We start from the raw sequence: 12500 nt of genomic DNA on the forward strand, positions 1-12500 counted from the left end.
TGTTATCTGCCCCTCTGTCCACTGGGGCCGTATTATCTGCCCCTCTGCCCACTCTAGCTGTGGGATTTGCCCCCTTGGCCACTGTGGCTGTGAGATGGGCTCCCTCTCAAACGGGACTGCAATGGAGTGAGCCGTCACATGTTGCGTCCCATTGGCCCAGATGGCGGACATGAAGACTGTGTAATTTATGCAAGTTTCAGATAAGCCAGTTTGTAACAGTGCTGTGCACGGCTGTCACAAGACATCAAGATTTAATGACACTTTTAACAAATAACCGCTAGTGTCTCGTGATGTAACCTCCAAGTGATCAAAAGTGACACAGCACAAATGACTTCCAATTATACGAATTATATGCCACCCAGTCCTGTGGATTGATATGTATTTCTGCACAGAAGCAAAAATCATTTACCCTCATGGTAATTATAATAGTTAATGCAATTATACAGTCGTGCTGTTTAATAGCACTGTGATTTGAATTTTCTGACGCCAAATTACAAACATGCTGTGTAATTATGTGTCATTGTATTGTAATCTTAAAATCTCCAGACCCTTAAATAGTAATTGTAATATTGATTTGAATATTGAATTTTTATTTTTCTAAATATAATGAACTTCCAAATATAGCAAATTACCTTCTGGGTCTGTTATTCACAGCAGCTCTCGGTGTTGCTCGCTCTGGTTGTTTGATCAGAAACACCAGGAGGGAGCACGGTGGCCAAGTCATCAGATAAATCATTTAACAGAAGAGTAGTTCCCCTTAATGACATCCGTGTCATTTATGTTTTTCGTGTTGTCGTTGTTTTTCTCTCATCCTGCTTATTGCCGTGTCTCAGTTAATTATTACGGTGCCAGTAAAATGAAGTTGTCTGTATAACGGCTTCATCTTTGGCCATAGATGCTCAGCGGTGAGATTTATGCATCCGTTGAGCCGGCTTGTCCATTTGTCTTCCCCACAGGGTGTCCAATTTATTAGTGGAGCAGGAGAGTGGCGAGTGTGCAGTCTACCGATCTGTAGGGGAATGGCTGGAGGCTGTGAAGATGGGTCGATACGCAGAGCTGTTCATAGAAAGTGGATACACTTCAATGGACGTGGTCGCACAGATGACCTTGGAGTAAGTCTCAGCCTTCGCAGGTCAGAGTGTCTGTGTGTGTGTGTGTGCGTGTGTGTGTGTGTGTGTGTGTGTGTGTGTGTGTGTGTGTGTGTGTGTGTGTGTGTGTGTGACTGTCTTTTTTTCTTATGAGGAAAGTTTTATACATTCTGTGCTGTAAGTCTAAAAACCTTATCACACTTATCCGATAAGTTGTGTCCTAATCTTACACCTCCACACATACGGAGGTGGGGGATGTCAGTGTACTGAATAATTATTGCTATTCAGTATGTTGATAACAAAGCAGATGTTAAAGCACTGCAGTGTGGTTCGATTTTAACAAGTGACCTGTTGTGGTCCTACAGTATAAGGCAAGTAAAGTAGATTATCTGTATGTTCTAGCGGCTTTGGAGTGCATCGGCCCTGCATGCCATATGTTCATCCTACTCTAGGTGGCGCTGTGGAAGCTACTCTAGGTGGCGCTGTGGCACAAATGGCCATTCCACATTCTGGTCCCCAGGGACCCAGGTTCGAATCCAACCCCTGGTCATTTCCTGTTCCTACCCTATATCTCTCTCTTCCACTCGCTTCCTGTCACTCGTTACTGTCCTATCAGCATGGCAAAATGGGCAAAAAAATATATACTTTAAAACAGAATAACGAAGCTACTCTAGTATACAATGACAATAGTTGCTCTGAGGGATTAGGAGGTCTTTCTCTCCATTGAGTAAGATGTGTATCTCTCTCTTGATCCGTTGTTTTTGTGTCTGTCCACAGTGACCTGAGGAGAGTGGGGGTGAATCTCGCTGGGCACCAGAAGAAGATCCTGAACAGCATCCAGGAGATGAGAGTTCAGATGATTAACGTGGCAGTGCCAATCTGATGCCATGTCCCCGGCCACCCCGCAGGACTGCGTAGCCTAGCACTTTTTACCACTGCGAACACATATTTATTGAACAGAAAAGGGAACAAAAAGGGAAGTGGCTCGTTGGAAACGGAGGAACGAAAATGGCAGACAGATGGAGCAGCAGCTGCAGGGTTGTTAGCTCCTGGCTCCACTTTTGAGCGCTTTCATGGTCTCGTTTTTCTTCTTCTTCTTCTTCTTCTTCTTCTTCTTCTTCTTTTCGGGGGAGAGTAAGACGATGCATGGGCGAGAGACTTGGTGAAAAGTGTGGCACATTCCCAGGCAAGGCAGCAGACTGCGTGTGCGTCAAGTGTTTCTGGGCTGAATGTATAGCACTTTTTTCAGACCTCATTCAACGGATCGAATTACCTCCAGGACCACCTCAGAACCGAGGCCCGTCATTCCGAGCTTCTCGGATCATTGCCACCTGATATCACTTGGAATCTGAAGTCATGCAGTACCAGTATCTCATATCATTTGAATTTTTGTTTTGCGAAATTACAAAAGAGAAACGTGTATTGAAAAGCAATATTAGAAGTAACAGTAGACTTTTTATGTGTTTTATTTAACAGCAAGCAATGGACACATAATAATTCTCCCTTTTTTGCACAAATATGTGTCTTAACATGGAGGACCTGAGCAGAAGAAGTTGCTTCCTGTAGGACAGAGAAGTACAACACTGTTTTATTTATATATCACTGGTTGGCTAATGTGTTTTGTGTGTAAATAGTGTACAGGGAAGAAGTACTAAGGGTCACAGTGCATCCATGACCATGTTGAGTTTCGCTTCTTCTAACTGGGGACGTTAGCCAGTAGTGGACAGACCTATCGTTACACATGCTTATGTACAGTCTAGTTACTTGTTAACTGCTATCGCTTCTCAGATTAGAGATGATCATTTGACGATGTGTGCTCTTCCATGTGACAGTTCTGGCTCCTCTGCTTCAAGATATGTTGATGATGAATCTGTTGTTAATTATTTAAGCTCTCTCAGAGTTCTGTGCTAACCGTGATTTTATCATGTCATGGATTTGTTTTGTTTGTTTTTCTTTCATTTTAGTCTGTTCTAATTTTGTGGAGACTTTGCTCAGTATTTGTCAGATGTGCACAGTGTTGAGAACATGGCGGCGTCAGTTTTACGCCGTGACACAGACGGACACTCTCGAAAAGCAACAGTCCCTGTGCTGACCCACACTCACTGCTCACAGTCGCCATTTGATCGAGTCTGAAACTGTTGGTCGTTGTGAACTCACCCTATTGAGACTACAAAGCTCAGAGTGTGTACCTTTTTGGTAATTGGCCTGTCCTGAAGATAATTCAAGTATTCCTGAATGTTGAAGGTCATTATTTAGTGGTGGGGATCCTTGTTTTGGCATTGAGTAAGTTACTACAGCGTATACCTCAAAGGTGAACCGGACAACCCAAGAGGAATTAGTCAGTGAAGTGCCTCCGTTAACTCACTCAGAATATAACTCATTCGATCGTTTGCCCTTTATTTCTGAGGAGTCTGAGAATCAATTCCAAGCAGCACTCTATAGAGGACCTAACATATGAACAGCCTTGAAGACCAAACAGCAATACGGGACACGTTGAATTAACTTGAAATGCATTTGCAACTTATAACTTATTTATAAGTGTGACATCACCCAGGGTCCCTCACTTAAAGATGACTAATACTGGAATGTGTAGACAGGCATTATACCAATCAAATTTTGTTTGATTTGCACTTTATTAAGTCTCTTGCCCAGTTCTTGTTTAAATTAAAAATTCATAAAATTAAACAGCACCGTATTTCTTCTGTCCTAGTGTTTCTATGAATACAGGGGTGTATAGTGTGACAGTTGTTTTCAGCAGATTTTGCCTAAGAAGCCGTAGCCTGTTTAAGACCAGACCAACTCTCATTGATCCCGATTCTGGATTGAGAATGGATCTGGCCCCCTATGCCCCTCAGGCTACAGAAGCTCCCAAACTCACCTTGTAATTTGATATTACAGGAAAACAAAACTAGACGCCATGTCTGAGTAGGAATTAGAAAGACAATGCAGTTTCTAAAATCAGTAATTGGTTAAATGAATGTTTTATTTTAAGGGCAATATTCCCCAATTGTATGAATTTTATTTCATTTACAGAGTGAATCTGTATTTTTCAGTTTAAACCTTTGAGAAAGTACACACGGTTTCCATATGGTTTGTTAACAATTTAAAGTAGAATTTACTCTATTTAATTTCTCTCTAAGCGGTGTTTATTTAAACATTTCTACCATGCGACAGTGTTATTAGAGTGTACAATACCATTTACTCTAGACATCAACATTTGTAAACCAAGTTCACAATCTTTACCAGTATGGGAACAACAAACTTTTCGTGGTAACATTGTCCATGACAAAACTGTCACCCAGGTAAGGTCAGTGTTACTCTGTTGGATGAAAACCCTTCATATGAGCCCATTTAGATGCATGACGACCATGAAGTAACACAGCAGAGCGTAAAGCCACAGTAAACTACTGCCGGTAAAGTAAACCAGATGACCCTCAGTCAATGCAACCCTTCATTAGACCTGATCAGTCTTTGATCAGCACTACATAATATTCTGTGTTCATTTGTAGATCCTCACATACAAAAAAATTATGTGTTAAGATGCAGTTGATGCGTGGTTAAAACTACGATGAGTTACAGGAGTAACCGGTCAGCAATCCCAGAGACAGTGAGGTGTTCCGTTTTGGATTGTAAGATAGAATGTCCATTGGGAGCAGGTTCCGTTGAAGTCGGTATTGGGTATGGAGTGGACACAGTCATACAGGCCTACAGGGTTGGATCAAAACCAGTATAAAGAAGTAATAAAGCACAGAAAAAATAGCTGTTGTAGTAATTGTGTGTCTCTTCCCTGATGCTGTACGTTTTCTTTGTGTATGTTTTTTTGTAGTGTAATATATGAAATTTTATATATTTTTAATAAATGTGGTAAAAAACAAATCTGCATTTCTATTTTGCATTAAATCAAGACTAACATAAACACATTGGGGAAATGCTAATTCATGCCATCCAATTCCACTCGATCCCACCTGCAGACGAGCTCTGCTTATTCACAACACTTTGCTAGCAAATGACATAGCCGATATCTGGAGATCCATGGCAAATAAATGTAATCCCGGGACTTAATCACATTTGACATCAAACCACAAATGTACTCAGATAAGTGATTACTGATGCTGTGTTTGCATTGGCAGCAGTGTAGTTGGAGTGTAAACAGCAGACATATTGGTATGGCTGGCTGTGAGGCATCAGCAGAATAAACCGCAGGCTCCTCGGCTGAGTCTGTCTGAGATGCGGACTCTGTGAAGTGTGCATGTGTGTAAACAGCAGACATATTAATATGGCTGGCTGTGGGACAGAACCGCAGGCTTGTCCGCTGAGTCTGTCTGAGGTGCGGAGTCTGTGAAGGAGACACAGAGGGCAGGACACTCAGGGGGACCACACATATATTACAGTATGATTGTGTGTCGCACAGTACACCTGGTGGGGTGGGGTGGGGGGGGGGGGTTAAGGAAGCAGTTGTGGTGATAAGGCAGGGATGGGGAGATGATGTGATGCATTGTAAGAGTAGAGCTAAAGGAAGCAGTGATGAGGGGTAGAGGGAGAGGATGTGTGTGTGTGTGTGTGTGTTGGGGGGTAATATGAAGTGCGGCATTGTAAGAGAAGGAAGCAGTGGTGGTGATGGCTGAATGAATGGTGAAAGATAGCCTACTAACATGTGGATGGGAAACCTCTTGTTTTTACTGCAGTCCACTAGGAAATGTACGTACAGTTTTTGGTCAAATTTGGCATTATGGGACAGAGATAAGAATATGAAAGAAGCTGTCAGTGTGAAAATCAATGTCAGTCAGTCAATGTTTGTCTGTCCCTGTCTGTGGAAAACTGTCATGCTTGCAAGCTCTCCTGGATACTGTAGTTTAAAATGTTATAATGATGGGTTCTGTTTCTCATTCAGCACTAAAAAAAGGCATTCAGATTGACCACTCAGTAATTTATAATTATAACCATATCTATGGTCAACATCTGTCCTTATTCATCACTATAAGCTATATAATGGCTATAGGGAAGCTATAGGATGGCTCAAGAAGGTACTTCTTAAAGGAAGATTCCATCCTCACATATGAAGCACTTCATCCTAATTTCATCCATATTTCGAGTCGACATAATATTTTGCTTTGTAAGATATTATAGATAAATAGCTTAATGTATTGGATGTGAACAGTGTTGTGTCTGATTAGATTTATTTTTATGAATAAAACCTGGATTCTGAGGGTATGAGGTTGTGTGTACAGTATTAGACGAAAAGGTCTTCCTGAGACCGTTTGCCCCACCATTTATAAAACCACATATTCCTATTTAATGCCATGGGCGGTGATGTGAGCATTGGTCTTTATCCCAGAGATGGAGGAAGATGCTCTAACTCACAAATCCAGACGTCATGGTCTATTGTCTTCACAAAGCAGATGCGTTACACAGGATTAAATGAATAGATGTTACACAGTTTGCGAGTTTAGCCCATGTTTTACCACGTTTTTGACTTGCCTTGGAGTGTAGCCCACAGACATGAAAACCCTGGAGGTTTGAAATTAGATGTTCACTTTCGAGTCGAAAATGTGATTGTGTGCAGAGGTGACAAAACCCATTTGTCACCTGTGATGTGTAATCAAATTCTTTTGGAGGCTAAACTGATTAACACCGCATAAATAAGCAAAATTTAAATCGCTGATGAACGTTCTGAAGTTTGAAGCACACAGCCTACTAATAGAAGAAGATAAGCTGCTTGTCCAATCAGAATGCAGAGATTTATCTGCAGCCTTGAATTTCCCCAGTATGTGAATCTTTTTTTCACTGAAAGCTTTGTTTTTAAAAAGATGATAGGGGAAAAAAATTAAACCTAAAATGAAAAGGAAAAACATTTGAAGGACTTTAAACGTAAGAAGTTCAAAGGCCTATGCATTTCTGATGAGGTAAATATATGAAAATACTCTTTGCAGTGGATCTTCTCTCCTTTATGTTATGATTGAAATAGTATCTTCTTCTATAAATTAAAGTGCTTTGTGTCTATCGCACACCCTCCCATACACACACACACTCTCTCTCTCTCTTTCCCTCTCTCTCTCTCTCTCTCTCTCTCACTCTAGCTCTCGCTTTTCCTCTCTCAGTGGCCGACCATATGATGTCCTCAAAAAATCAACACATAGAGCAGAAAAGCAACATCCAATCTACTATATATGTTAATGCACAGCAGGGCAAATCTTTGTGCATTTCCCAGCCATAAGATTGTTTGTCATTTCAGAGAAAAACTAAATTGACCCAGTGATCTCCAGGGGCCTTGGCTCACCTAAACATTGCTCTAGGTGTCAATTATCAATCCAGGTTCTCAGCTTCTCAGGCAAGAAATGAGAGAGAGAGCGAGAGGGAGAGGGTGGAAAAAAATCATACATCTTAAATGAGTAAAGATTGGCGATCAGCAATAAAAAAAAAACTGCTGTACCATTTATCTGCCTCTGGTTTGCCATTCTGACACACTTGATTGTTCTTTTGAAGGCTCGTAGCTGCAGGCTGCAGTCGCCTGTCGAGACAGAGGAGGCTTGTGTCCCTGGGCTGAGCTACTTCCTTGTAATGCAATTTTCTGGGTATGAAGGTGCCACTGGACGCACGATCCCCTGAGTCATTTAAAAATCATTTCGATTACAATCATTATGAATGACCTTCATCAAAGTCCTCTTCAAGCAATGTGGGAAGAGGTGGGAGGGACTGAGGCACCGACGGGGGTGATTAGGGGTACCTTTAAGATATATTTTTGAGAGAATACACCTGAGAAAAAGTATAACCTTGGTGAAATTGCTGTCCTTTACACTTTTTTCCTCAATTATGCATTTTGAAGTTCTTAAATTAGAGTAAGTTAATTAATTTACTGGACCTTCAAGGAGGACTTATACTCCAAGTTGTGCTCTGATGTTGAAATCAAAGACATGATTATATTTTCATTATTCAATATATAAGTCAATGTGGGAAATTATATAATAAATGTATACAGTATATGACTATTCCTTTGACATACCATCATGTGAGTTTCCATTCAGCAAACTCAACCAATCCTCACATACTTCATCTGTCAAATTATAAAAAAATCTCACCCATCACCATGCAGCCTCATTCCTAGAGATCTGATTGGTCCAAATCACCAGATTGTGGTGACAGGACCAGAGATAAGTACCCTGGTGGTCCAGCTGGCCTGGGGGTTTCTTATGTGGTCAATGATGAATGGTATAGTGCTTTTCTCCAAAATGCTTTACAGATTGATGGACATTTCACAGTTTACCCACTGACACACACTTGTTGGAATTGGAATTGGAAATGTATTTATTTAAAACAGGGACAATGCACAAATAAACATTAATCTTGTGATACAAGAGAATATGTGTTTGGCCAGGTTATAGCAACAATTGGTAATTTCCACCTTTAGTCCTTGGGCAGGTATAACAATGTAAAAGTAAGAATTTTAAAAATAAATTATACAGGACTATAGATGACATGATGGCCACTCATGCACAGCAATCATGAAGGCTCCCAAGGTTCCACCAATCCATTGGAGGCAGTAGATTCTCCCTTATGCCACCAACAGACAACAGACACACCTTTGACTTGTATGCCCCAGTCCTGATCTCCAGGTCTGATGAGGAATCAGCATCACCCAGCATAAACCTGTCGGGACATGGTAAACAGAAAGAAACTGTAGAAAAATGTGTGTCCACAGTCAGGTGAACCTGGCCAGTGATGGCCAGTCTGGTGCAGTATGGTGAGTCAGCGTTGGGTCTGCATCATGGTGAATCTGCGCTGCATTGAGTCTGCGGTGTGTTTGGTGTGTTTGTCACTAGAAGAGTACTCTCTGAAGGTCCCTCCTGATGCTGGCGGCTCCCGTGTACGTGGGGGCAGCAAACTGCTGCCATTAGCACAAGCAGCACATAGTCATTAGGTGTGTTTTCCTGCAAGGTCATGCAAGGAGATAGTAATAGTGAAATAGTAGTTAACCCCCATGACCACCCCCTCCTGTGCAGGGGCATATTAATAACCCACTACTTCATTTTGGAGCCTCATTATTTCCACTCTAACGAGCTCGACCAGCAGACCTAGACAAACTATTACTCTTCGCACAAGCTCCAAGCCTACAGTCACTTGAGAGAGCTGGTTTTAACCCAACACTCATATGGGTTCCCATTCACATATTGGTCTTAAATAAGAGATGATGCTGATGTATGGTGGGTTGTGAATGAGCAAAGCTAAGCCTGTTTCCTGACTGGGGGAAACCTGTAGGGTGACCTTGGAAAAGGGAGCGTGACCTTGGCTGGTAATTGGAGTAATTACAAGTCAAAGGTGTGTCTGTTTAAATCATGTGCTCGGGCAAAGTTCAACCACGGCATGGCTATGCCATTAAACATACATGAAGAATACACGGTTTCAGATGACAGGACCTTTTAACAGCGTTTTCAGCTGAATGCAAACTCCTAATTTTTTATGATCACTCATCTCAACTACAGAAATAGAGAAACATTTCAAATGTAAAAAAACATGTTTGTCAGCCATATGCACATTTATTTCCTAAATTGACAGTAGCTTTCTGCAGATGTGACTGGGAACAGACTTGTTTCAGATTCAGATGTGACTGACTCATGCTGGCAGTTTATTGAATAAATACACATCCTAGATTCCTACTGACAGTAATGCTGAAGGTTGTCCAGGGACTTCTTGCAGCCAGTGAAATATCTGATATATGTATCATATATGTATGTATGCATTGTTGACGCTCCCACTGAATGGTTTTACATAAATAGGTTTCTGCTGTAGAGAAAAAAACAGTGACATTTGGACCCTGCTATTATAATTTATTATATCAATTAATTATGAAAAAGATAGGACTCCACGAGGCAATAAACGTTTCTTGGTGTTGTTATGCCCCCAATGTTGTTTTCAAGGCAGCGCTGCCTGGAGGGCGCTATGGTTAGGCATGGGTTAGGGTTAGGTTTAGGATAAGGTGCCTTTAAAGGGACACCAGGCAAGCCTGATGCTTTTTCTCTACGAAACTCCCCCTCGCTCGGTCTGAAGCTCTTTTCCTTTTCTTTGCATCTTCCGTCAAGGGTTTTCGCTGCTTCTTTGCCGGCTCTGCCATTATACACACGTTTGCAACAATCGCTAGCGTTTCTAGCCTCCCTCTGTGCTGTGGATGCAGGATGGAAACTGAAACTGCTTCGGTCGCCGGGTACGATACACTGAACTTGCAAGCGGGATATTCTTCCTACAGGCAGTAGGGGCGGGCGAGAGAGTCTTCATTCGCCCTGTAATGAGTCATTTAACCATATACCGACTTACGAAGATGAGTAATTAACACAAAAACGTTGCCTGGTGTTCCTTTAAGTCGACGGTGGCAGCGCTGCCTGGAAAATGACGTTGGGGGCATAAAACACACACACACACTCACTCGCACACACACACACACACACACACACACACACACCAGCAGCACTCAGAGTAGCAGACCCAGAGGGCTACGAAAACTACAGCAGTGAGAATATTTCTGATGAGTCCAAATGGAATTATCTTCCTTTAAAGGTTGTATCAGTGATTTCAGGCCCAAAAGAGGCCCAAACATAAATGATCACATTCATCTAATCTTTCCTAATGATCCGCTAGCTGCCCCGTAAGCAGGCCGTCAAAAAATGCGTCTCTGTAGACAGCCTAGGCTCCGAGATCTGTACACAAAAACAATTGCTACCAACAAGTGTTGGCAACCACTCAAAGGCAAAATAAAGTGTTTCAAACAATAACCAATGAGATGCGTGTTTAGGAGAGTTTCAATTGCACGGGAGGGAGGGGGAGGGAGTAGTGAGGTAGCTCTCTGATTTGTTTGAACGTCAACAGAAGTGCTGTTACCCCGCTATCATTGATACAACCCTTAACTACCTTGGGTTTCCACCAGTATGTGGCAAACAGATCTCCCAAGCCTAACTATCCACCTCTCTCCTGGTTAGTACGCATACCTTCTCAATTGAGAGTGGGTATGGAAAAGGTTCATTGACTTATGACTTCCAGCACGGGCGTAACGTACTGTAGCAGTGAAATTAAACCTAAATTGGCGCATTAAACTCTTTTCAAATCGTTTCAGAAGTGTAGAAATATTGTAAACGAAGGTTTTAAATACAGTTGTTTACTCATTTCCAAAGAAATACATGTCCATGCCAGATTAGCGTACCTTTATTTTAGGGACATTAGAAATGGGCTTCAATGGCCTCTTGGCCAGACGGACCTGCAGAGCAAATCCCAAACTTGCCAAAGGTTCATATAGGAATTCCCAGGCTAATCCACCCCACTCTATAGCTGAAAAGAAAAATGTTGATAATTGAAAACAAAATGTCCATTTTTCTTCCATTCCAAAGCAAACCAACCTTTCAAAAAAGTCAACTCAAGTCATATCTAGTTTATTTATAGTGCATTTCATACACTGGGGTAATTCAATGTGCTTTGCATGAACAAAAGCAAATAATAATAGTAAGTAAAAGCATAAAATGGCAATAGTGCATAAACTACAACTACTAGCACATAAAATAGAATAATTAAAAAAAAACATAAAAGATGAAAAGTAGTAATATACATAGTTCTCTCTTGTACACCCCCCCCTCCCCCCTCAGCTGTGTTTACACTCCTCAGGCCACTGCTCTCACTGTAGCTCTCCGCATACGGCCCCTTTATAGGTCAGCGCCTCATGCTTTTACAACAGGATGTAAAATTCCCAACATGCCAGTAACCATGCAAATGGCTACCCCCACAAACAAAATGGAGCACCCAAGAGAAACAAACCTGCCACCACTGGACATACATTATAAATGCATTTGTGGCCAGTGGCCACCCATACAGTATGTGCTTTTGTGTGAGTCTGTGTGTTGCTGTTGATAGAGGAGTGGCGTATGTTGTGGCCTGCTTAACCCCTGACCTCTGTGATAACCGGTGTGACGGGAATGTTGGAAAATGAACATTCTAAAAAATATCTGGATTCATTGAATTCAACATAGAATTTTAGAACCTTGAATTGTTGCGGAACGGAATTTTATGTTAGAATGTTTCAAAAACCCACACCTTTAAAGGATCTTTAAAAATGATTTAACACACATTTCAGGGTGAGAGTTTCACTCAGAAACAACCCTAAGATGAAAACGTTTACTACCCGTTTGCTGGGCCGACACTCCTGACAGCACTTTAACGGTCGGGGACGGTCAGTAACGCGCCATAAAAATGCCGTCGAGGCCCCCGTGACCCTCGCACAAAAGGGACGCGGCGAGATGTATGGGCGATCTGTGAGCGGTCCGGTGGCGTGGACTCAGTCGGTGGCCAGCGCGCTTCTTTCACCTTGAGTGGGCTGACAGTGAGGGATGGAGTCGGAGCCGCGTGGTGCTCGGCGCTGGAAGGTTAACCTTTCATCAC

The 12500-nt window shown here is 42.0% G+C and overlaps 1 protein-coding gene across 1 annotated transcript in view; it reads left to right on the forward strand.

Annotated features, from left to right (window-relative positions):
• epha5 (EPH receptor A5) overlaps positions 1–4764 on the forward strand; it is a 67581-nt gene extending 62817 nt beyond the window's left edge. The window contains exons 16-17 of the mRNA XM_076283923.1: positions 957–1112; positions 1866–4764. Coding sequence (XP_076140038.1) covers positions 957–1112; positions 1866–1971 — 262 coding nt within the window. The 3' untranslated portion in view covers positions 1972–4764. The remainder of the gene's footprint in view (positions 1–956; positions 1113–1865) is intronic.
• Positions 4765–12500: the final 7736 nt, after the last annotated feature.

The sequence above is a fragment of the Alosa pseudoharengus genome, unplaced genomic scaffold (assembly GCF_046254945.1).
Source record: "Alosa pseudoharengus isolate Yale_2024_CS ecotype anadromous, Long Island Sound unplaced genomic scaffold, YU_APseudo_1.1 YU_APseudo_1.1_scf_14, whole genome shotgun sequence".
Taxonomy (NCBI): domain Eukaryota; kingdom Metazoa; phylum Chordata; class Actinopteri; order Clupeiformes; family Clupeidae; genus Alosa; species Alosa pseudoharengus.